This window comes from Protomyctophum bolini (genome assembly GCF_963924005.1).
Source record: "Protomyctophum bolini genome assembly, chromosome: 3".
NCBI lineage: Eukaryota > Metazoa > Chordata > Actinopteri > Myctophiformes > Myctophidae > Protomyctophum > Protomyctophum bolini.
In genome coordinates, this window is record NC_137864.1 from 3,549,698 (window position 1) to 3,576,316 (window position 26,619).

The 26,619-nt window shown below is 46.4% G+C and overlaps 1 protein-coding gene and 1 long non-coding RNA gene across 2 annotated transcripts; one reads left to right on the plus strand and one right to left on the minus strand.

Annotated features, from left to right (window-relative positions):
* Positions 1-8,441: 8,441 nt before the first annotated feature.
* Positions 8,442-8,623, plus strand: LOC308312545. Its single transcript, XR_013963778.1, has 2 exons — positions 8,442-8,546; positions 8,589-8,623. It is a non-coding gene; the product is annotated as an uncharacterized lncRNA (long non-coding RNA).
* LOC308312544 (uncharacterized protein) lies at positions 8,529-24,705 on the minus strand. Its single transcript, XM_080759163.1, has 12 exons — positions 24,369-24,705; positions 23,044-23,526; positions 19,412-21,582; positions 17,748-17,976; positions 17,294-17,382; positions 16,603-16,661; positions 15,168-15,334; positions 14,324-14,492; positions 12,541-12,732; positions 10,352-10,576; positions 9,624-9,807; positions 8,529-8,661 (listed from the first exon to the last, which is right to left on the minus strand). Exons 1-12 carry the CDS (start codon positions 24,418-24,420, stop codon positions 8,584-8,586), a joined length of 4,098 nt encoding a protein of 1,365 aa, XP_080615289.1. The 5' UTR covers positions 24,421-24,705; the 3' UTR covers positions 8,529-8,583.
* Between the last annotated feature and the right edge of the window lie 1,914 nt (positions 24,706-26,619).

A 26,619-nucleotide genomic window follows, 5' to 3' on the forward strand; every position in this document is an offset into this window, starting at 1 on the left:
ATAAAGTAAACATACCATGCATTCATGAGTGTGTCATAGTAGTAGCCTAGTGTCACTCCAGGACAGACACACACCCCTGTGACTATAACACTGTGGCATGTTTTCACAACAGCAAAATATGCAGTGATACTAATTAGCGGGAAGACTAGTTGATCTAGTAATGACATTCCTACAATGGGTGGCATTCCCTTTTAGCCTCCAGCACCACCGCGCAAGGAATGTGGGAGGTACATTGGATCAGGATATGTCCTTTGAGGAAAAAAAACAGTCCGCTCATTTTTAACCTCTAGCCTGGATTATTGCAATTCCTTATAGTCAGCCTGCCCCCAACGAACAACTCTCTCTCCAGCTGGTCCAGAATACTGTACTGTACTGACAATTGCTAGGAAAAAGATACAAAGTAAATATTATCTTCTCTGCGAAATCCAGTAGAGAATGTAACTGTCTCTCCTACAAAGCCCTTAATGGTCAGGCACAACCATGCTCCTATGAAAATGTTATAATAGCTTTTTAATGCTTTCTCAGTATACATCTCAAACAGTCCCCCAGCAGGCCAGCACATACACATTCATCCATCCATTATCAATCGCTTATCCGGAATCGGGTCGCGGGGGTAACAGCTCAGATTTCCAGACTTCCCTTTCCAGAGCAACATAGCAACTTCCTCCCGGAGGATCCCGATCGAGGCATTCCCAGGCCAATGTGGAAATATAATCTGGTCCGTGGTCTCTTCGCAGCGGGACGTGCATCGAAGACCTCCCTAAAGGGAGACGCTCGGGAGGCATCCGTATACTAGATGCCCGAACCACCTAAGCTGCCATGGCTCCTTTCCAAGTCAAGGAGCAGCGGTTCTACTCCGAGTCTCCCACAGATGACTATACTTCTCGGTATATCGGGGGCATTGACTTCTGGCTCAGCTCTCTTTTCGTCACTACAGTGCGGTACAGCGACTGCTATCTAGACAATATTCTCACGGCAGCCATCTTGCCATTAAGCATGGCCGCGGTGTGAATATTCATTCAAGTTTTAATTATTCTCGAAATTCTCGAGTAATTAAACTCATTTTCAGTGTCGTCACTACATAGGTTACAAATAGAAGCTAAGACAAATTTCAAAACGATCTAAAAACAGTCACATATTGTGGGGTACCAATGTGGTCAATTTTAATGTAATTTGCAGGTCATTCCATTCCATGTATTAGGGCCACAGAAGCCAAAAGCAGATCTACCAAGTTCAGAGTTAACTTTTGGTACCTTGAATTTGGGGAAATGACTTGATCTGGTGTGGTAGGGGTTCAGAGTCCCATTTCAGAAATGATGAGATGTATTTAGGACAATCTCCGACTCCAAGCATGGCTTTATTCAAGAACAGGGCAGTTGTCGTCTGTCTGTCAGGGAGGACCATCCAACCTTGTTATATAAGATACAATGGTGAGTATCATAGCTATCACCTGTGATAAATCGAATCGATGAGTGATAAATGTGATAAATATATGGTCTATACCGCTCCTGCTCCGGCTGATCTCATTCTCTGCTCCGTCCTCCCCTCACTCGTGAACAAGACCCTGAGATACTTAAACTCCTTCACCTGCTGGGGCAAAGTCTTGTTCCCTACACAGAGGGGAAAAATGTCATCACTCTGACAATACCATAAATAAACCATAGGCATAATTATGTGGAGACAGTAAATTTGTCCAAGCCTAGGCAGATACGAGTCCGACATACGTGGGCATATACAATGGATGCAGGTAGACAGACGGAGATCTCCATATGGGCTCAAAGGGGACACAGACAGACAGACGGGTACAACGGATACTCTGACAAAGCCCCCAAACAAGACAAGTCAGACATATTGGTCGGATCGACATTGTGGCGCAGGTATGATGGCTGCGTAACGGCACGTACTCTAGATGTTAACGGCCAAGTAGCAGCCTGAACCTCTAGTAAATTATACAAGAGCTCATTGTACCCTATTATCCCAGTAGAACACCCAGAATGCAAGAGTTGCAATAGAGGCCGTGCCTGAAGACCCAAAGTGAAATATCTCCCCGCAGCCAAGGGACGATTACTTTCCTTTTTGATAAAGCTTATAGTCATGGCTGGCTCAGGCTTGCCTGCAGGGATCAGGCTCCTAGAGCTTAAACTAAAGTGTCTATATTCACTGTCTCCTAATCTCCATCTGTACACATTCATCATGTCCCATGTCCCATCAATGCCTGTTACTAACTCCACTTCTTATGTTTGATAGTCTTTAATATAGTACCTGGGGTATCTGCCAACTTAGTGCAGACTGGGAGCAGGTGTGGTGCTAGTGCTCCATCTCAGCTATCTCTCTCTCTCTCTCTGGTCTAACACCGGTTTCTCCACTGATACTCAACAATAAGCCTTCTTTGACCGACTTACCAACATACTCATCTTGACCATTGGCCAGATTATGTCGTTGGAACTAACCAGCCATTTCCTTTTAAGCCAACCGGGAAAACATTTGTGCCATTTTAGCTAGTTCTTTTTTTGAAAACTCTCAGGATTTACAACAGTGGTTCTTAAAAATAGTAGATCTACAAGCTCACATCGCGGCGGCTGCGAGTGTAGTGATTCACACAGGGCTGGACTGGGACAAAAATTCGGCCCGGGCATTTTCGCGTGAAAAAGGAAAAAAAAGTTTTTCTTTTTTTAAATCATGGCGGCCCCCTACGGTCGCGGCCCACCAGGCAAATGCCCGGTATGCCCGGTGGCCAGTCCAGCCCTGGATTCACACCTGTGTGAACTGAGCTGCTCAACAACACCGCTGGCTGGCTGCAGTTATAGTTATAATGCTCAGTGTGAAATCTGGCCCTTTTAGGCTGCTCAACAGTGTCACTCTAGGTCACCCAGCGGTATTGCAGCTGTTCATACCCCAGACAGACAGACGGACATACAGACAGACAGACAGACAGACAGACAGACAGACAGACAGACAGACAGACAGACAGACAGACAGACGTTCAAGGAAGCATTCTAGGGCCTTTACTGTTCTAATAGGTATGTCATGTCATGTCGTTTATATGTAAACGACATGACATCAGCCTGTGACTGCAACTTGTTCCTGTTCACAGATGACTCAATAATACTGCTGGTCTCGGACAGGAAACAAACTGCAAGTTGAAAAGGCCCTCATCTCTGAACTGGCTCGCTGATAACAAACTATCTTTACACCATTCTTTTTGGATCAAATAGTAATCTCAGCAAGGCAGATGGCTTGTTGGTTAGAGTGGGTGACAATATTATCACACGAAAATATTTAATTACCTACCTAGTAGGTTCCATCCCGGAGGCAAATCTTTCTGGTGATAAAATGGCCACCAAACGTAATCAAAAAAGTAAACCAAAGAACAAGATTCCTGTACAGGATCTCCTCACTGGTCAACAAAAACACCTTGAAGACCCTAACAGGAACCCTCGTATAGGTTTCTTCGACTATGCATGCACCTCTTGGTACCACAGCATCTCAAAGGCCCTTAAAACAAGGCTCCAGACTTCACAAAACAAGCTGGTTAGGCTACTACTGGGCCTCACCCCCTCACCCCTGCCCACTTTGACAGGCTGGAATGGCATTAGGGTTGATGACATAGTACAGCATCTTGCAATGTTTTTTTAGGGCATGCATTTCAATGTGAACCCAGGAGGGGGCATCATTACCCTTAAAAGGAATCCTGGCTAATAAGACAAATATGCCTTAAACATCATATACTTGCCCTCTATAACTAAAATTAAAATAAATAAAAACACATTAAATATTTTATTTCTTTCATAAATAGAGAATCTTTCACTCGCTAGGAACTGCTCCCGTCGCAAGTTGATGATGTCATATTTCCATGTGTGGTCAAGCCCTATATGAAATGCATGGAATGCGTGTGCAAAAAAAACAAACAAGTTATAGTTAATGTGAGTATCAAAGCAATAGTGTATATTTTATATTAGCACGTGCATTCCATACATTCCATAGGGCTGGACATATCGTTTCATCAACTTGCGATGGGAGCAGTTCCTATTGAGTAAAAGATTCTCTATTTATGAAATAAAATTCCTTCCTTCCTTTTAAAAAGAAAAGAAACATGTAGATTTTGAAATTTGGCAACATACAATAACAGACCCCCCCCCCCCCCCCCCCCCCACGTCTGCAACTCGTTGTGAGCTTGTATATCAGCTATTTTCGGCGCAAGAAGATACCGCCATTCAACAAATTAGGCTGAAGAAACAGCATACCAGCACAAAGTGACAGGGCGGAGCGCACTTACAGAGGCCTATTAGTTTGCAATTTACATTGCACGGTGCACATTTCCAAATGCACTTATTGCGACCAAATTGTGCATTTCCTGTCAGTTGGTTTTTTCACGCCCCATATATGGTCATGCCTTAACATCACGTGATGTCATCACGTGTCATCACGTTCTCAACAGGCCTTAGAATTATAGTGTCAGTGTTCTAGGGTTAATAGAGCGTCACAGTCCCGCCCCCGATGATAGCAGCCCGGAAGAGAATTTCATTTTTCTCATAGACATTTTATTTAAAGAATTGTAAGCCTTGGACAAAACCAGCTCGGATGGTGTCAAACTCATGACAATAAACAAAAACAATTGGGCCAAACAAAGAATTAGAAAGAAGAAAAAAAGGGCAGGGTACACCACTTGATTTGTTGTTTATTTTTTTTCAAATTATTTATTCGGCCCAAAGAATTGCGTTTATCGTCATGATTTGTCACCATCCGAGTTGGCTTTGTCCAAGGCTTATGAAACGTGGGAAAGCGTGACTGCAACGCTCTATTAAAACATCCTCCCACAGTTGGCAAACAATGTCACCTGTCCTGGCCAAAAAACTAAAAAAAACTTAAGTAAAATGATGAGTCATGGACATGGTTATTTTGGTTTGAGACAAGAAAACCTGTGGACCAGACCATTATGGAGGGTCATCATTATTACTCCACTTCTCACCTGACTCAGCCACTTTTGATGTCCGTGTTCTCATAAGCCATGAAACCAAGTGCAGAGAAGATGGCGAAGCCAGCTACAAAACTGGTCCCACTGTTCAGTAGGCATAGGTACACACAGTCTCTAAAAGACACATTTTTGGTCACAGTAGTATCAGTTTGGATGTGCAAAGTTTCACATAATATATACATTTCAAAATGTGTTTCATTAGGCAAATTGTTTGGCGTGCCTCCATACATAGAACCTAACAATGTTAAGCAGTTTCCCTTTAACTGTCCTATGGCTAAAAAATAGATAGTTAAACTAAGCCCAAGTCTAAACACTCGCCAACAAACACTCTGGGGAGTTTAGCATGTCAAACCTTTTATATTAGATTATAATGATCTTCATCAGGATGATCAAATCAGATCTAACCCTAACATAAAAAAAAAACACCTGTGTGAAGTGACTAGTGAGGGGCACTCTTATCATCATACATAACATAATCATCATCTCATTCTGGCCAATCACAATTTGCGTCTTCACTCATTGTCTTCAATGTCTGTGTTTACACAAACACTCAAAGCTGGGCATTAAATTAAAAATCACACCCGTGTGAAGTGAGGGGCACTCTTATCATCGTACATCATCCATTTATTGTCAATGGGAATAAAAATGTGCATGTGATTACCAGGTCAGATGCTAATTAAACAATCATACATACAGTACATGGCAGACTTACTTGTAACAGTTGTTGTTGTATTTGTTGTAACTGCAGTAAGTGCAGTTAAGCAGTCAATACAAATAGCATGTGAATATAATATCTGTGTCCCAGCATCCATCCACACCTGCAACAGAGAGACATAATAATAATACAACCATTGACCAACATCTTTGTTGTAAGCCCATATGTGACAATAGGTTAATAATTAGAATATATCGAATTTTGTGGACTTCCGGCTGTAACTGCGCACGTTGTTCACAAATGGAGTAGGAGTTATTGGGACAGGGATGTGCAACAATCTCGTGTGTGTGTGTGTGTGTGTGTGTGTGAAAGAGAGAGAGAGAGAGAGAGAGAGAGAGACACACACACACACACACACACACACACACACACACACACACACACACACACACACACACACAAACACACACACACACACACACACAGAGACAGAGAGGCATAGACAGAGCAAAAATAAAAGCCTGGGTACCGAGGCTAGTGCTTTGCTTGCTTCGTGGACCACTTGGGGTCCCGCGGACCACCTGCCTCAAAAAATGCATGAAAAAGTGGCTATGCCCGTTTTTAGCCCAAGGAGTGTCTATTTACCCAGGGTAACTGGACTAAGCTCAATAACTTGTTTACAGCCAGGCCCTGCTCATAGAACATTTCATGGTAGGGGTTCAATGCCTTGCTCAAGGGCACTTCAGCGGTGGTCATTTTAGCGTGCCGGTCCGGGGATACGAACTATAGCGACCTTCCGATATCAAGACCGCTCCGCAAACCGTTCGGCCACCGCTGCCGCTGTAGCTCAGTCGGTAGAGCTCTCACCTTTGGACCACAAATTCATGGGTTAGATGAGATCCTGGGCACCGGCAACTCCGCGTATGAGTAGCACGGCTTGGGTGGGGCAAGTCGTGTCTGATAGTAGATAGAGTGGCGCTCCACCTTAGCAGGGAGCCTACTTAGTTACTTACTAAATTGAACAAATCATTTCTTTATGTCATAAAGGTTCTATGTATCCTATTTATCATAATGACTCTATAGTCTCTCAAGCCAGATTACAGTCGCTCTTCCACAATCTTTGAATGCTTGTGGAAAGACCAATATTCTTTAAAGCCAATATTTAGATATTTTGACTTCATCATACTGTGTATGTGTGTAACATTAATTTTTAGGAGTCTGTTTTTGTGACACACCTGTACTGTATCTCCACTGTCTTTACAGTGATTGTCTATAAGAAAGGAAACGCTGAAAAAGGAATGCTGCGAGGTCCTAGTACCGGGGGATATTTTGGAAAGCTACAACACCTCGTCATAAGCTGTATTTATTAATTATAATAAATACCATCGGGGCGCGTTCCCCGTGGGTGCTCACGCAGCTTTCTCCGTGGGAGTGCACGCATGGGATCAGTGCCTTTGATACAGTGTGACTTTAGCATATTTATAGCACTTGGATAATCACAACAACAACAAAAAAGCAGAGATTGTCTTACCTTACCTGTAGACTTCACTCCTTTCCAGACACAAAAGTAACATATAATCCAGGACAAAAGAAGACATAATGCCAGTTCCCATCGTACACAGATGCCCAATTCATCAATGCTTCCAGTTATATTTAAAACTCTTCGCCTGCAAAACAAAACAAAATGTCAGTTCCAAATCGTATGTTCCAAACCTTTCAGCTTTATTATATTAGCCTTTCTATTTCTCAAGTAAAGGGCCACTTCACCCCTTTTGCAACCAGAGCTTATTTTAATGATGATTAGGAGGACACGAGAAACACTTTCCTGGTGTTTGCATGTGTGTGTACGCCATGTTCATGACCTAAAACCTGTCATGAAAATGTGATCTCACTTCCTTCCTGGACTACAAAGTCACACCTCCATGCAGCCTCCCCCCTCTCCACAAGGAGGAGAAGTGCACTAAAGCATTGTGGGCATTGTAGGAATTCAGCAATCCAGTTAAACCCTAGTCAAACACACAAATTGTGCTATACTGTTATCTACTACAAATACCCCCCGGGGAATCCCCACACAGAGTTGCACCACTCACTTCACACGGGTATGATTGTTGTTTTTTTGATGACCAATTGACTTGACTTTGGATAATATGAAATCTATGTGTAACATTTTGTTTTTGTATACTGCTTTGTATTTATTGTAATGTGCGTGCACGTGAGTGTGTGCGTGTGTGTGTGTGTGTGTGTGTGTGTGTGTGTGTGTGTGTGTGTGTGTGTACCTGAGTGGAAGTCAATCGTTTTTTGGTCCTTGTCACAAACTCTTCTCCATCCTGGCTCCAAAACTATGGAATGCACTTCCCATTGCGATCAAAACTGCAGCCTCACGCCCAACCTTCCACCGTAGTCCGAAAATCCACCTCTTCAGACGCCATCTTAGCCCGTAGAGGTTTACAGGTGTATGCAAGGGCTCATAGCATAGCATTTTATGTAGACAGCAAAAAACATGTTTTTGTTCTTGCTTACTGTAAATTGCTCTGGATTAAGAGCGTCTGATAAATGCTACCAATGTTACCTCAGCGGCTAGCCATGATCCTTCAATCTCAAACAAAAACAATTTAATCAAAAGTAAACCCTACATTACATTCAGCCCTAATGTTTTCCTCTGCCTTACTGTAAGTTTCCTTGGCACGGAAACTATACTCTTAATGGGTCAAGTGTACATAATGGTGTTCTAAATACAAAACAGAGAGGCAGTGGAAATGCTATTTCGTATTATTTCTTTCCAGTTTTAATCAACAAAACAAAACATGGGGGCAATTGAGCTCCAGAATGCTAAAGAAGCAACGACAAAGATGTTAAGAGTCTGTGTGTGTGTGTGTGTGTGTGTGTGTGTGTGTGTGTGTGTGTGTGTGTGTGTGTGTGTGTGTGTGTGTGTGCGCGTGTGTGTGTGTGTGTGTTAAGCTGTCCAGCTCTTTCCCAGGTCTACCAGCTCCATGCCTTCACAGTATGACCGTGGTCTTGGAGGTGCCCTCACCTGGATGGATGGAGAACAAGACATAGTCACACGTCTTCTCTCTCAAGCACACACAGCTGTCTGTCTGTCTGTCTGTCTGTCTCTCTCTGTGGTTGTCAAAGTGTGGTCCAAGGACCACCCAGTGCTCCTTCAGGGGGTTACAGGGGTCCCCAGCGCCTTGGAGCCAAGCACAGTTGTTGACTTAAGCGGCTCAAGGTCAATAGGTCCTACGCAGACAGACATTCCGTACTCAACCGGATATACGGACGGACAGACAGACACACACAGCTGTTCATTGGAGACTGTGTGCCACTGCTCTAAACCAAAATGTGTAGCAGATCCACAAGCTCATTGTGGGTCTGCTACTTTGGATACTTTAGCGTGCCGCTAGTAGTATGATCAACTAGGCCGTTAATTCACGAAGAACAACATAACTATTGCCTCACACAATTTTCTAATAGTTCGGTCATACAGTCTGGAGCACTGAAGCTCTGATCACAAGAAAAATATAAAGCAGATGTGAAGCCTCCTCCCCATTTATTTATCCTAATAGAAATGAAAATCAATAAAACATATAGCTTGCTGCTTAGTAGAAATTAAAGAAAAAAAACTATATTAAAATATATTTGCGTGAACGGAAATTAAGTCTTCCGTTCGGGAGGTGTAGTTCCACACACACACATAGCATTCAGAGATGGTGGAATAGTTGTTTGGCTACACAAGACTATCATTTGGGGGTCCTTGACATTTTAGAAACAACTGGTCTAACCTGGGGCAGCGGTGGCCGAACGGTTTGCGGAGCGGTCTTGATATCGGAAGGTCGCTATAGTTCATATCCCCGGACCGGCACGTTAAAATTACCACCGTTGGAAGTGCCCCTTGAACAAGGCATTGAACCCCTACCATGAAATGTTCTATGAGCAGGGCCTGGCTGTAAACAAGTTCTTGAGCTTAGTCCAGTTACCCTGGGTAAACTTTCTTACCTGTCTATTTAGTGTGGGTGTCCTCACTGTCCTGTTTTGTGAGGCCAGCTGTTGCAGCAGTGGGAACGGAGTCCAGTGGATGGGCTCGACTGCCAGGCTACACACCGACAGGTCACTGGCCTTCCCAGAGTCCAGAACACATTCCCCCACACTCATCTCACTGCCTCTCCACACGTACTGGGAGCTGGTGGACAGGACACCACAACGTCAGGGTGTGTGTGTGTGTGTGTGCGTGTGCGTGTGTGTGTGTGTGTGTGTGTGTGTGTGTGTGTGTGTGTGGCGTGCGTGTGTCAACTGTCAATACTTTTATTACCGTTCTTGTGAGAATTTGAGAAAACAGAAATTCTCACAACCATTTCTCCCAAGATAAATGGTTGATTCATGAATTGAAAAATAAGATTTTAGAGATACCGGTATAGGCTTACAATCAGGAAAATATTGAGGTTGGGTTTAGTGTTTAGGATCAGACATTTACAGGGTAAGTTCAGGGGCTATGGGTTAATGCCGATTTGTAACTATAGGTTGTGATCTTGTGAGCTGCTATTTTTGGAGTTACGATTTGGGTTAAACATTAATTTGTTTTAAATGGCATTCATAAAATCCCTGTCATAGCATCACTGTCATAAAACGATGATGTCCTCACAAATACAGCAGAATCAATCAATCATCCAACCATGCATGCGTGCGTGCGTGTGTGTGTGACTGTGTGTGTGTGCGTGCATGCGTACCTGTGCGGGTACACTGTGTTGAGGTGTGTTCCGTTGCTCGGGCAGGTGGAAGCCAGCGACAGCGTGTCGTCGTGGTAACAGCAGGTGCGGTCGAGCGCCCGCAGGTGTAGTAACTCGTCGGAGCGCGTGAAGCCGCGGTTATCCAGAGAGTCCGCTGTGGACCCCGCCCACGAGCGCAGCCAGAACCTTCCGGACAGCTCGTCAAAATGATTGAACCTGCGGTAGCTTCACGCACACAAAGCACGCGCACGCACACACACGCGCGCGTGCACACACACACACACACACACACACACACACACACACACAGCATAAGAGGGCGTTGATTTATGACAAAACACAAAGTTTTGTCATGAAGACAAGACAGTGACAAAGACAGCGACATTGCATAGTATATTTTTTGAAGAAAAAAAAAACCAATTGTATTTATTTAGTACAATCCCTGTGTAAGAGTAGATATTGGATAAGTCGGATTTCTCAGATAAATTGAATTTATCAGATAAATCAATTTCTCAGATAAATCAGATAAAATATCTTTACAGCAGTGTCTCCAGTAAAAGTGACAATTGAAGGACTTTTAAGACCTTTTTAATACCTAAAAAAAAAAGCAAAGAAAAGAAAAACCATTACTGCATCAAAAGTAATCAACAAACACTACACCATGAAAACAAACATTAGCCAAATTGTCCAATATCGTTTGTAATATACATCAGAGATGCGATCATAATCCATTCCAATGGATGACGCCTTGGCCTGGAAGAGAGGTCATAAGGTGGGCTCCAACCTTCTTAAGAGTGTTTCAACCCTCAACCACTGCACTGGCAACGCAACAACGTAACGTAAATATACCGGTGACACTTTGAAGACACTAAGACAGACGATTTACAAGCTCACAACGCTTCACCTTGTGAGGCACTTGTGAGTCTCTTGTCGAGGTTGCAAGGCGTTGCGAGTTGTAGATCAGCTATTTCCTACATTTTCAAACTAAATGTAATGCCTCAACTCCTAAAATCAGGGTCAGGGTTGGGGTCCCAAGTTCAAATAATATTATTTTGGGCGATTCCCAGTTCAAATATGATTTTTTTGGGGGGGGATCCCCAGTTCAAATATGATTGGGGGGTCATGTCCTGATAATGTTGAGAACCACTGCTGTTGTATACAGTTGAAAGTAACCAGTATGATTCAGTAGTCAGACAGTGACACCTAGTGGAGAATGCAATTCCTCCTCAACATTCTAGCCTGGGTTCCAGCCTGGATCGCTGCAGTTCCGTGAGTCTGTTTTGCAGTACTAGCACAGCAGTGACAATTCAGATTCACGGCAATTCAGGCCGGAACCCAGGCTATCAACTTTCAGCGGTCTGGCTGTCAGTCACTATTGTAAAGGAGGCTGTATCATATCATACCATGTGATTGTAAAAACCACAACAAAAAGGCATTGGAAACTAATTTATTATAGATCTATAACTCAGTGTCTTGACACACGGTGCAATTTGGTGGTCAAAAGAAGGTCAATTAATGATCAACACATTGTGGTCAGTAGGAAGATGAGACTGGTTGCATTACCATGTCATTCCGAGCAGTGCTTCTCGCATCATTTAATTTCAAGGATCCTCATAATTCTGAGAGCGTACAGAGTTACAGGACCCCCCCCCCCCCCCCCCCAAAGAACCCGTACGGTCCCACGACCTCACTTTGAGAATTAGTGATATAAAGCATTACATTTCTTAGATTTAAGATAACGAATACAAAAACATTCTCGCCACAGGGTATTCCGAAAAGCAAAACTCAGCAAAACTATATGCCTAAACCTGCGCCCGCTGGCCTAGCGGTCCAGGCGCATGCCACATATATAATAGGCTCTGGCCTGGCGGTTGCGTCGCGTGTTCGAGTCCCGCTCATGACGACCTTTTGCTGCGTGTCTCTACCCTTCTCTCTCTCTCTCCCTCTTTCCTGTCCGTCTTCACTGTGACTATCAATAAAGGCACAAAAGCAACAAAGAAAAGAAAAGAAAAACTATGCCTAAACGTAACCTATCTCATTCACTCACCCCAATCCACACAACAACAGCGTGTACATGTTCTTTGCGCATGTGTGTGTGTGTGTGTGTGTGTGTGTGTGTGTGTGTGTGTGTGTGTGTGTGTGTGCGCGTGTGTGTGCGTGCGTGCGTGTGTGTGTGTGTGTGTGTTTACCTGCTCCGAGTCTGGTCCACTTTGGCCTGGATCAGGATGGCCCTGTAGCGGCGCACGGCCACCAGTGCCAGGAGGCCAATCAGCGTCACCATGGTGACCAGGATGGCAAAGCATGTCCCCGCCAGCCGTGCCCGGGTCATCCTCATGTCACACCTCTGACCCACAAACCAGAAGTCATCTCCTACGAGACAGCTGACACACACACACACACACACACACACACACACACGCACACACACACACACACACACGTGAAAATGTTGTATGAACAGGTCCTAATCGTGTGATTTGTGAAACAGCACACACACACACACACGTGAAAATGTTGCATGAACAGGTCCTAATCGTGTGATTTGTGTCAGCTGTCCTACAAGACAGGTGACACACACACACACACACACACACACACACTTGCGCTGTTTCTTAAACAATTAACACAATATGTAAAATTACGAGGCTTTGTTAGTAATCATTTGTTCCTGCTGTTCTACATACTGCCATCCAGGTGAAGATATCACAGACTGAGGCTTTAACCATTGGCTTTTTTATGAAATGACCGAGACTATTTGGATTGTGTGGAAGATGCTTCTGATCATAATTATTGCTATTGCTTAGACCACTTCAGATTTTACAGCCGGACCGCTATTTTCGATGCGCAACAAGCTTCCATAAGCGGGGCTTCTATGGAATGCAAATGACTGACATCAGTCGTGGCGAATGAAAACTTGAAATGCATGCCTGTATTACTAGGTGGCTGATTTTATGAATTGTTTATTTGTAAAAAACAACAAAAAAAAACATTTTGAGCCATAATCCTAAAGCCTAAAATAGCTGATCTACAAGCTCACGTGTCACAGCGCGTTATGAGCTTGTACATCTGTTAAAGCTCTACAAGCCTATGCAACTATCGCACACATTTGAAATGTTTATTCATGTCCACATAATGAGAAGTACAGGAATACCTTGTTACTGTACAAAGGACATAAACACTGCCAGTGCAGTTTGACAGTGGGAGAGCAGCCAGTTACAACGTGCATGGACGGCAAAGCATCGTTACATACAGTACAGCTGACATGTCGGACACAGGGCAGCATCGTTACATACAGTACAGCTGACATGTCGGACACAGGGCAGCATCGTTACATACAGTACAGCTGACATGTCGGACACAGGGCAGCATCGTTACATACAGTACAGCTGACATGTCGGACACAGGGCAGCATCGTTACATACAGTACAGCTGACATGTCGGACACAGGGCAGCATCGTTACATACAGTACAGCTGACATGTCGGACACAGGGCAGCATCGTTACATACAGTACAGCTGACATGTCGGACACAGGGCAGACATAAATCATGGATAAAGGAAACAACGCCTCCTCCAAATTGAGCGGCTTCCTATAATGGCTGAAACTGAGCAATACCTCGCTAACTGCTTGGCTCTCCTTTTGGAAAGGCCGGCCATTTGTAAGCCCCTCACAACCAACTTATGCACATGCCCTAGGCTGCCAAAGATAAAAACTATAAGTTTACATCTGTAGCCTAGCTGTGAGATGGTCTGCACTAGCTGCTGATACAGTACACACACGCACGTCGCACGCACGCACACACACACACACACACACACACACACACACACACACACACACACACACACACACACACACACACACAGTCACACACAAACGATACAGGAGTATGAGGAGCAATGAACGCCAGACTTCTGAACCTTTTTTATCAAGCAACAATGAGTGCGTATGTGCGTGCGTGCGTGCGCTCACCGGCAGACTGGCAGCTGCTGTGGGTGGTGGGTACAGATGCCATGGTGGTGACAGTAGTCCGTAGAGTGGCAGACGGACGAGCAGCTGTGGTTGGCAGTGCCAGGCTGAGACAAACACTGGTAGCCCGCTGGGCACTGCAGCAGCCAGTCACACACACCGCTCTGCAGGCCTGGAGGTGGACACAAAGACGTGTGTGTGTGTGTGTGTGTGTGTGTGTGTGTGTGTGTGTGTGTGTGTGTGTGTGTGTGTGTGTGTGTGCGTGTGCGTGTGCGCGTGTGTGTGTGTGTGTGTGTGTGTGTGTGTGTGTGTGTGAGATACAGGCACCAATTGTTTCTAAACCTATATTTCCAGACGTGTGTCATCACGGTTCATGCATACAGTAGTAGGGCTACACAATTAATCACATTTTTATTGTGATCACGATTTTGGGCTTCCCACAATTAAATGAAAACGTTAATTTCATTTAAGTTCATTATCAAGGTGTGCAAGGACAGTGTACACTACAGTACAAGTGAAAGCAGTGCTCTGTTGATTTAACTCAATGTTAAATTATGATATTCATTCTGAGATGCACAGCATTTACAGTAGGTGAATAAGGAGGACCAATTTGATTCACAAATGTGCACGTATGCCCCATAGACACAATGTCATGAGTGGGCTCAACCACAAAGTGCATGCCCCAATGACCCATGACACAATGTTATGACTTTTGTGTGTGGATGTATGGGCTGTCAAGTCCATAAAGTAGTTTTTTTGCCACTCGGTGTAGGCGTTCCTGCATAACTTCGGGTATGATGATGATGATGTCACACACATACCTATGCCAACCCCCCGTTAGACTCACCTCCCACTGTAATGTTGGTGACCCTTGACCCTCTGAAGCCCCGCCCCTGGCGTACGGCCTGGGTCAGCCCGGTGCGCTCCAGCAGGGAGGCGGGCCCATCCGCCATGCCCAGCCAGTCCAGAGCCCCCCTGGTCCTAAACTCCACCAGGCTCTGCACCGCCAGCCCACTGACAACGTCACAGCAGTAAAGGGTTAATTGAACCTATCAGTTTAATTGATAACAGATCATTCAAAATGGAAAAAAAAAAGAAGAAGACTGTTGGGCAGAAACCTCTTATCTCTATATTTTAACCTTTTTTATTATTTAAATGAACACCCTACTTGATCATCATACTACACTAACTACAGTGTTTCACAAGAGCATCAAAAGTAGCAGATCTGCAAGCTCGAAACGCATCGCGTGAGCTTGTAGATCTGATACTTTTCATACTTCTGAATTTGAATCGGTTTCCACCCGACAGAGATTCAATCGTGAAATAGCAGATCTATAAGCTTACAACACGAGGCATCACGGCGCGCTGTCCGTAATAGTGTGGTACGGTAGAATCATGAAAAATCTAACAAATCAAAATCAAAGGAAATAATCGACACTTGAAAATTGCAACGCTAGGTCAGTACTTTTCCGTACCGGGTTGCGCACGCTTATCCGACACACCATAGGACCGACATGCGGAAACAACGATCGGATTAAGGTTGGCGAACACGCGCTGCGGTTATGGTTAGGTTAAGGTTTGCGGTAGGTTATCGTTCTAATGAGTCGAAATGTACCACAGTGTTAATTTGAGCAGGTCACAATTAATGTACCACTATCTCTTCTTCTATAGATCAAAACATCATCATGACATCAACCAAAAGGTTATTTCCGGGTAGACAGTATCGTTTTATCCCACAATTTTGTAACCCATTTTTTCACCCAGTGTCAATTATCTAATGTAATCCTGGGCGCTATACTTCCTCTGTCAACATGGGGGGGGGGGGGGCAGCGGACTGACCTCATGCCTCCATCTATGCATGAGGAGTCCAAGCTGCTTCTTTTCACCTGACAGGGGGGGGGGGGGAGTTTCCCCGGCCGGACGTAGCGCGTGGAAGGGACACGTTATTCCAACCAGTTCCTTTCCCCTCCATCAGCACCCGCTTTGACTGTTCGAAGCGGGTGAGAACATGCAAACTCCACACAGAAAGGCCCTCATTGGAGCAGTATTAATCATTATAACATTATTTCTGGAAGAACATATGACATATGAGACACTCTTGAGTATTCCTCCGGTTGACAAACTAGAACATTATAGCTCAAGATCTGGACACTTTGTTAACAGTCTACTTGGAAATAGCAGTTTGTTTGCAGACATTCCAAACATCTCCTCACAGAAACTATGCCTGTAAAAACTTAACTTCAAACCCACCCCCACCTGGGCCAAACACCAGCACACCTCACCTGTTCCACACCCCCAGCATCCTGCTGTAACCAGAGGCACTCTGTAGATAGGACTCCACCTAGTGGACAAGAGGCGCAACAACATCACTGGTTGTTAGAGGGTTTCAACAACAAGTATCGTGCTGTCTCTGCTATAACTGGTAGCTGCCGTATATGGTAGAGACGATGGTACGGATGGAAACTAGCATTATTGCTAAATCCGGTATATTTACATAGCATTGATTGTGTTGCGTTCATTAATATGCGCTGTCCCTCCCAAATAAACGTATAAATAAATAAAATACTTCAACCCATAGAGTAGGCTACTGAGTGAGTGTATCATGAAGACATACGCCATGATTCTGTGAATGTAACTAACTTTACTGCACCTTTAAATGTGTCCTTGCATGCTCTGGTCTCCTTTATGTGGACATGTTATACATTGTTCAGAAACTATAGTAAAATACGCACATCACTTAGTGGAGGTGCTGGGTTAAAAAAGTGACATAGAAAAAGAGAAGGGAACCCGCAGACTCATATGCTCCAAAATAATCGATAAATGTATTGACGACCAGTTTTGACGAGTTTTGACCAGATGAAGAGCCTTGGCTCGAAATACATTTATCTTTTGGAGCATATATGAGTGTGCGGGTTCCCTTCTCTTTTTCTCTTTTCCCATGAATACATTGTTAAAATGTGTGTGTTCTCCTACCCAGACAGTAGTGTACTCCTCCAGTCCATCAGAGAACGCAGAGTTGGAGTCTTCTACAAGGATCTGCAGGAGCAGCTCAATGGTCTCCACTGTGGAAGAAGAACCAGCATGAGATCACATAACTGCTCCAAAAGATCATGAAACACCCTCTTTGAAAATGTTTACATCCAGAAGAAAGAAACCTCTTCTTATCTGGATATTTTAAAAGTACCACCAGATCTACAAGATCGAAACTGACCTTGTAGACCTGCTACGTTTGCCATTTTTTGAATTTGAATCCTGAAAAGTAACAGTTTTGGACACGGGTTAGGTTAGGAGGACATGTCCAAATGAGGTTTCACTTTCCACCCGACAGATGAGACAATCCCCCTGAGGGATCAATGGTCTATCTATCCCACACACACACACACACACACACACACACACACACACACACACAACACACACACAATACCTTTGAGGGCTGCGGGCTGGTCCGGTACGATGTAGAACTTTGGCATGATGTGGGTCACCGAGGAGCTCCAGTCCCGTGACAAGGGAGGAGACGTGGACGTTGTGCCTGCTGGAAGACTCCTCTGGCTGGGGTACATGGGTGGGGGTTGCCCTGGAGGACTGCTGCTGCTGCTGGTGGTGGTGGTGGTAGCGGCCGTGCGCAGGGGGGTGTTTGGGGCGCTGCCAGGGCGCTGTCAAGGGCAAGTGATGGAAAGTACATTTTTACTGCAAGTGCTGTACTTTTGAGATACTTTTATTTTTGCGACCATAGATCGCAGTTTACTATGAAAACCTGCACATTCTATCAGTGTCACGCCTCGTGACATCATGCCTTGTGACACGTCACATGACCTCTTCAAACCCTGTTCACTCAAGACACGCTCCATATATGGCCAGTACAGAATTCATTCCATATGTTGATCTGACCCCCCCATCCCAAAGCGCCAGCGCTCGCCCAGCAGTCTGCCGTCACCCAGGTGGATGCGTGCACGCAACCTCGCTTCTCACCCTCAGGACGTCTTACTGGTCTTTAATAATTTCCACTTCTGCTCTGCTACATCTCAGAGGTGTAATTATTTGACAGCTTTAGTTACAAGTTGCTTTGCAGATTTGTTATTACAAGACAATTAAGCCCTATTTTATTTGAAAATAGACAACTTACAAGCTTGTGAGCTTGTAGATCAGCTATTTTTTTTTATTTTTTTTATCCCACGATTTTGTAACCCAGTTTTTTCTTTTCACCCAGTGCCAATTATCTAATGTAATCCTGGGCGCTACACTTCCTCTGCCAACCTGGGGGGGCAGCAGACTGACCTCATGCCTCCTTCTATGCATGAGGAGTCCAAGCTGCTTCTTTTCACCTGACAGAGGGGAATTACCCCGGCCGGACGTAGCGCGTGGAAGGGACACGTTATTCCGACCAGTTCCTTTCCCCTCCATCAGGCGCCCCGGCTGGCCAGGGGAGGTAGTTTTAGAGACCAGGATTACGGCATGTTTTTGTGAGGGTATCTACCCTAGGGGACACGGGGAGAATATGCAAACTCCACACAGAAAGGCCCTATCGCCAACCCCCGCCTCGGGTATGGGCACTGATGACGCGGAGGAGGGAACACGCCGCCAGTGCCCACAGTGTCCCCAGTGTCCCCAGCGGGAATCGAACCCAGGACCTTCTAGCTGTGAGGCGACAGCACTACCAACTGTGCCACCGTGCACCCTGATCAGCTATTTTTGAAAATGAAAACGTTTGAAATCTTAAAAATCAGAGTACTTTAACTGTGTGGTTTATTTTGATGGGCTATTTTTGAGATGTAGTGTAGACTGAAAAAAAAAAACGTTCCAAATACACTTATAGCTCTGGTCACTCAGCTTACTAAAAAGAAACTGTTGAGCTGAGCTTGTAGATCTGCTATTTTTGGAGAATCTTCTCCCCAGAATAAGCATGTTGGGGTGTTAATTTAGTTGACTAAGACTAAAAGACTAAGGTTTTTCAGACTTTGTGCCGCACTGTGAGCTTGTATATCTCCTTCTGGCAGGAATACATTAGAGAGATACTGATTTAGAAGATAGTTGTAGTAGAATCGTTCTCAGGTCTTAATAGGTTAAGTAAAAAAAACTAAATGTGAGTACTTCTTCCATCGCTGGTGAAGAGGCTATTGTCTCTCCTCCTCCTCCTCCTCCTCCAGTGTGTTGTTCAGGCTCTGTGGTTGCAGGGGGAGCATGTGAGGACAGAGCCGTGTGGGTGGTGGTAACATAGTCGGGCGATTGTTTGCCTATCGGATGCGCGGTTGTCATCGGGCGGATAGTAGAGGTCTGTGTTGGAAGCGTGCTGCGTTCAGATGTGATGTGTTTTTGTGTCGGCACAGGAGAGGGCAGGTGTGTTGTTGCCGCGTCGTTAGGTTTGTGGGTATCGTAGCTTTGGCGCGTGGGTGACACCGAAAAGGTGGAAGTGTGCAGAAAGGGCGTTCCGGTGGTCAGAGAGCCATCGGCCCGGGTGGGGGGTGTGGTGGTGCGGAGCCTCTCTGCGGAGGTCGGCGATGCGGATGATTGTGCGGACGCATCACCGCCGCTCGTAACGGAGGGCAGAGAAGACATGACGGGTGCGTCATGAGTGGGCGAATAGTTCGGCACTGTCGCGTGCGTATGGGAGACCTCCGGTAAGAGTGCCCCACGCGTCGAGTCGAACGTGGGTGCTTCGGCATTTGACGCCGTCCCTCGGGTAGACGCTTCGTGTTCTGGAGACACTGTGGCGACAACAGCATCCCCCTGAGTGGTCCGAGGAGGGGGAGGAGGAGTATCTCTGAAACTTGCAGTCCAGGCGTAGTCTTTGGTGTTACCGTGGCTGCTTGTGGAGGAAGGCGAGGTGATGAGGGACTTGCTATGGTCCAAGATGTTTGAAGTTGTGTGCAACTGATCACTTAGGTCTCTCGCGTTGTCGTGCGCATGTCGCGGCCTTTCCGCCGCTTGCGTCACTGAGCTGCTAGTCCGTGTATGCGGGGCGAGCGTGTGAGAGGACAGGGACGGGGTGGAGTGTGGAGAGTCTGTTTGGCTCTGTGCAGTGACTGGGTGTACGTTGGAAACATGGGGTGTGTCGTTTGTGTTTTCAGAAGGCACAGGTCCATCGGTTTGACTCGGCGTGACGTCCGGCCTTGCGGGCATAGTCGACGAGTCCACCGGACTAATATTTTGATGAGCGGACACCGCCACATCGGGCTCAGATACAGCGCCCGTCTCTGTGGGAGCAGCCGATTGGTCAATCCGGTGTGGCGCCTGGGAAAAGGACACGGCCGTGACGCCGATGTCAGCGTCTGTGCCGCTTGAGTCGCTTCTCCGCGGTTCACTCGGGGACACGCCGGCGACGTCAGGTGTGACTGCCAGAGTCGTGGCAGGCCGAAGCCCCTCTGTGCTCCTCTGACTCCTCCAGGCAGGGGACTGGCTCTGCGCGGGATGCCCGTCGGCGAGACCCTCGCGTGTGATCCGGGAGGGGGTGCCGCCGGTCTCCCCGGGCCCAGCTGGAGGACCGGAGCTCAGGAGGAGAGACGGATCATGAGAGTGAGACGAAGGAAAAGGCAAGGTGCTTAAACTGTCCACAGCGGGGTCAGGTCGAGGCGAGTGTGTTGTGGTCACACGTTTGTCTCTGTGTTCACCTGTATGTATGACAGCGTTCGGGCGTGCGTTCGCGGCGGTATCGACCGCTGCGTCGGTCACCGTGTGACGTGAGCTCCGTGTGCGAGAGAGCGTGTCTGTGTCCGATGTGTGCGGCATGCGAGAGGGCGTCGCTGTGCTCGGTATGCGAGAGGCCGCGGCTGCAGTCATTGTGCGTTGTGTGTGAAAGTGTACATGTGTGCTGCTGCTGGCCCCGGCGTGGTGGTCGTCGTGGCCCTCAGTGACGTGAGCGACCCCAGACATATCCGCTCCATTGTCTGCTTCTTCCTGAGGAAGAGGGGGAGTTTCCCTATCAGTCGGCCCAGCCGCGGCGAGCCCTGGCCAGGGAGGAGAGGAGGAGGGGGGTCGTCGCTGCGGCCCGAGGCCGCGGCCCCGGAGGGAGGGAGCGGAGACGAACTCCGGTGGCACAGAGCTCCACCGCAGCAGCCCCAGAGAGAGGTGGTGACCCGTGGCCCTCTCGGTGGCTGCGCCACTTCCGGAGTCCTGCCCCTGCTGGGTGGCAGCGGCGGGCGTCACGCTTGTAAACACGGTTCCTGTCTGAGACGACGACGACGGCGCTGCGGCGGCGGCGGTGGAGAGATGCTCCTCTCGCCCAGAGGACTGGAGTGCCGAGGAATTCCTCACAACTTCCTGGACTGGACAAACGACACAGATAGAGGGAGGGTGAAAGTGGAAAAAACAACATGAGATTCACACACACACACGCGCGCGCGCGCGCGCGCACACACACACACGCACACGCATGCACACATGCCACCAAAACAATGTGATGATAATTTTCCTAGGCCTACTGACAGATTTACAGAGCTCTCAACAACAACGTGGTTGGAACAATAGTTTTACCATCGTTCAGACCCGGGCCCCGCCCAATGTAATCAAAGTCCTCCACACACCACTACAGTGGAGCATTGCTGTCATTCATTTTGCCCTCTACTGTAAACAACAGAAACCATTGGCCACGACTTTTCGTGTTGCATCCAAAGATCGCATAACATAGGCCATAAGTCATTACAAGAACCCCTCTTGAGGGATCCAGGCCTCACTTAGGTCACTTAACTTCACTCCAAGAGACCGGAATCCTCGTGACCCAGCTGTCAAACTAGGTTAATGAGCAGTTAGGGGTTATTGACTCAATAACTCCTAACTGGGTAATTGGGTAACTTTATTGACAGCAGACAGTAGAGATGATGGTACCATCCAAATTTAGGACAAACATGGGAAAAATATCATTCTATACTGCTCTGCCACTAAAATGTGGAATGCCCTGACACCATCCATCCATTAAAGCAACAGTTCTCAACATTTCCAGGCCTCAGAAACACTGGTTTCTTTCAATATTTTCTAAAAATCACAACCACAAGCGAGGAGGTAAATGTAAATTCCCATCGAAAGGAGGTGTCATTCACTTCCGCCGCTTTTCCTTTTTCTCCTTTGTTCATAGTGGTTTGTATTTGTTGATGCTGACTATACTATGTTGATGTATTGAATACATATATGGAAACCACAATGGAAACAGTCCCCAGGATTTAGCTGTGTTATCCTTTTTAAAATGTAATTTTTATCCCCCGATTTTGCAACCCAGTTTTTTCACCCAGTGCCAATTATCTAATGTAATCCTGGGCGCTACACTTCCTCTGCCAACCTGGGGGGGGGGGGGGGGGGGCAGCGGACTGACCTCATGCCTCCTTCTATGCATGAGGAGTCCAAGCTGCTTCTTTTCACCTGACAGGGGGGAATTTCCCTGGCCGGACGTAGCGCGTGGCAGGAACATGTGATTCCGACCAGTTCCTTTCCCCTCCATCAGGTGTCCCGGCTGGCCAGGGGGAGGCAGTTTTAGAGACCAGGTTTACTGCATGTAATCACCTCGGGCATGGGCACTTATGATGACGCGGAGGAGGGAGCACGCCGCCAGCGCCCACAGCGTCCCCAGCGGGAATCGAACCCGGGACCTTCTAGCTGTGAGGCGACAGCGCTACCGACTGTGCCACCGTGCCCCCTGCTGTGTCATCCTTTTAACTGTAACGTCTCACTGGCACTGCACCACGCGCCGTTTACATTTCCGATTCATAAAGTATATTCAATCATTGGATTCTCACCATAATAGGCCAACTGAACAGTGTGTGGTGTCGAAGGGTGTCCTCCTCCTCCTCCTCCTCCTCCTCCTCCTCTCCTGCCGGTAAGGCTGGCAGTGTTTGCGTCACAGCCGGACAGCACGGCGGTCTGACCGGTCTCCTCCAGAACCACCACTTCTTCACCCTGGTCCCCCAGAACACAGCGCACCCAGATGCGTGGCGTAGCAGCACCACCGCCGCCACCACCACCGTCCACGCCGTCCGCCCATGACGACGCTGTCCACCTTAAGTGTACCGTTTGAGTCGGCGGAACGTGGACCACCCAGGTGCACAGCGCGTCCTCCGTTAGGCTGCGTGTTGTGGAGGACGGTGTGAAAGTGTGAAAGTCGTCGTTTGACGTCACCACTACCAGCCTTGGTAGAGTGAGACTGATGTGCCCACTAGGCCGAGGGTCCAGGAGGACCGTGCCACCGCACTGTGGGTCGGATGATGAGGCCAATGTTTTACCTGAGATGGGGAGAGGGGAGGGGGGGGATAGTTTCATCATTGCTGTCGGGCAGAAACGTAATTTTGGGTTATCCTTTTAGCATACTTTTGTATAAATCTGTGCCACTGTGCCTTGTTTTTTCAAACTGTTAAGAAAGTATTCCATCAATCCATTTTATTTACATATTCTTCCATATTCCATAAACCTTTCTGTTTTGTTTTGTAAACTTGTAGGTGCACGGATGAGGCCAATGTTTTACCTAAGGGGGCGGGGATCAGAGGTAATGGGTAATAATGGCTGGTTTGCCACCAACCATAAACCCCCGTCCCCCCGGCCAGGGCTGTGGCAATTTGAACTTAAGGCAAGCAGGCAAACCTTCAAAACCGCTCTTAAAACCCACCTCTTCATACTGGCTTTCCCCAGCAGCACACCCCACTGTCTTACCAGCATTCCACTGTTTTTAGTGATTTTTATTCCATAGTCTTTTTCTTAGTGTTTTTTTTTTCTCCTACTTGAATGGTTTAGTTTCGTTTTGCATGAGTGCGTTTACTGCGTTAATGGAAATAGAAAGAATAACATGTAGGCCTGTGAGATGAAATGATCTCTAGCTAGACCAGTGGTTAAAGTGGGGTCCAGAGACCACAAGCCCCGTTTCCTCGAGGGCGTTCCTAGAATGTATAATGTAATCAAATGACCATAAGGTTTAATTTATGGGGCTGCTTGAAATTTTTTTTTTTAAGTTTGAGAAACACTGAAACACTAGCCTAAAACTACTGTAAGGAAACGCCCACCTTCAACAAACAGCCTGTTTACTTTTACATTTTTCAGAACGTGTCTAGAACTAACAACACTTCCTTCTTACCTTTTGCGATGATGATGATAATAAAGCGTAACAGATATACGTGGAGCTGCATTTCCAATCCTCAGACATTTCAGTAACGATTAATCCTAAATCCATGCAAAATGTTCGCGTTCCGCGGGTTGATCCGTTCGAGAATATAGAATAACGGACGGTTTAAACTAAGTAACCAAAAGAAACACAAGCAGAATGAAAGCGCCGGCTTGTCCCGCAGCAAGAGTGGAGAGACAGACAGACGTGGTTCGGTTCGGTCTGACCCTGTCCCCTGACAGACCAGACGCGTCAGAAAGTTTCCTTCATCATTTCCTTCTAACGGAAATCACAATGTTGTCACTCGGACAACACAGCGGCCAGCATGTAGGCTAACCCGAATGACATGCACGTGTCTCTGTTAGCGTGCGTGTGTGTGTGTGTGTGTGTGTGTGTGGGGGGGGGGGGGGGGGCATGGAGCTGGAGGGGGCAGAGAGATGGGGGGGGGAGAGAGAGAGAGAGAGAGAGAGAGAGAGAGAGAGAGAGAGAGAGAGAGAGAGAGACTCAAGATCAGGACAACAAAATCCTACCCATTCAAGAAGATTCCACTAAAATACATACTTTTGGCACCCAATACAACACATTCATGTTTTGTAAAACGTCCTTTTCTTTATTCTGCCTTTTTCCTTAGAGAGAGAGAGAGAGAGTGCGCATTTCTTATAGTTTTGAAAACGAGTTAATATAGTTGAAATGTAACAGTTTTACACATTTCTTTATTCCATTTTAATGATTAAAAGGCTACATAAATAATGTTGTGTTATTGTGTCCCCCTGGCTTTATTGCAGGCTTTGGCAATGTAAATGCCAAATCTCACCGTGCCAAAAAAGCCCTTATTAGAATTGAGTGAGTGTGAGAGAGACAGAGAGAGAGAGAGAGAGAGAGAGAATGCTGACAGCAATGCTGCATGTGTGTGTGTGTGTGTGTGTGTGTGTGTGTGTGTGTGTGTGCGCGTGCGTGCGTGCGTGCGTGCGTGCGTGCGTGTGTGTGTGTGTGTGTGTGAGAGAGAGAGAGAGAGAGAGAGAGAGAGAGAGAGAGAATTTCCTCTGGGTGATTGAACCATGAGGTGAGGTTATATTATTTACTCACAGTGTGCTTGTAAAACAACGAGATCCAGTTGTCACGACGGGGTTCAGTTTTGGGGGGCTATTTACTCACTACATAAACGGCAGGACATCATTACCTCTGGATGGAAACAGGACGACATCAAAGCGGGCCGCAGTTCATTAGTGCCTTCTTCATATTTACACCCCTCACTGTCTGACTGTGTGCAGGAAGCATGCTAGAGCCTGGCGCCTACAAGACCCTAACCAGCTGTAGCGGCAGCCATCAGTGGTTCTCAAAAATGTTTCAATTTTTTTTTTTTAATGGCTGGTTAAAGTGGAAAAACTAATTTTGATATAGCCTAATACTGTAGCTAATTTGGCTGGGAACCGGGGAACCCCCTGGAACCTGAGGAATACAAAACTGCTCGCCCCAATTCCAATTCACCCCAAACCTCGAAGAACAGTCACCCCAACCGCGAAGAACGGTTGCCCCAAATAAGAAATAAGGTAAAATAAACATGGAGTGCAGATTCTAAATGTTCTAATATAAAGAAATAAACATGGAGTGCAGGTTCTAAATGTTCTAATATAAAGAAATAAACATGGGGCGAGATATCCACACTTCTGGGCGAGATATCCACGCTTTGGGGCGAGATATCCACACTTTGGGGGCTTTGGGGCGACCATTCTTCACTTTTCGCGGGGGCGAGTTGGAAAAGGGGCGACCGTACCTGTTACCAACCTGAGAACCCTGTGTTATCCTCCATAACTTGTGCAAATCTCTGGTGGTGGATAAGTATAGGCTCAACTCAACCCCAGTAGGCCTATTTGAGTCAAAGTGTAGATAGAGCCTATAGTCAAACATTGCTCAATACAGTTTGCAAGTGAAAGGTGAATTGATGAATGAATGAATTGAGTACATAAGGACCCCAATGGAAACAAGCCATAGGCATAGTGCTTTCTTAAGTGTTTGATCCTATTAACAGACCTTGTGCTTGTCTTTGCAAACTGTCAATAAAGTATTCAATCAATCAATCAAGGTTTTTTGATCTACTTTGTTGGTCTACTTAATGGAGTAGACTACTATCTAGAAATAAGATACAGGAACTCTACTACTGGTATCCCTCAAACCACCGGTGCTCATGGAATCAGAATCAGAAGCCTTTATTTCCATGACATGT

Coding starts and splice junctions, on each gene's coding strand:
- LOC308312544 (XM_080759163.1), bottom strand. CDS start 24,420: ATGCAGCTCCACGTATATCTGTTACGCTTTATTATCATCATCATCGCA. Junction 17,977..19,411: donor CTTCACCAGCGATGGAAGAA/GTACTCACATTT, acceptor TGCCCTTGACAG/CGCCCTGGCAGCGCCCCAAA. Junction 9,808..10,351: donor AACACAGTGTACCCGCACAG/GTACGCATGCAC, acceptor CCTGTCCACCAG/CTCCCAGTACGTGTGGAGAG.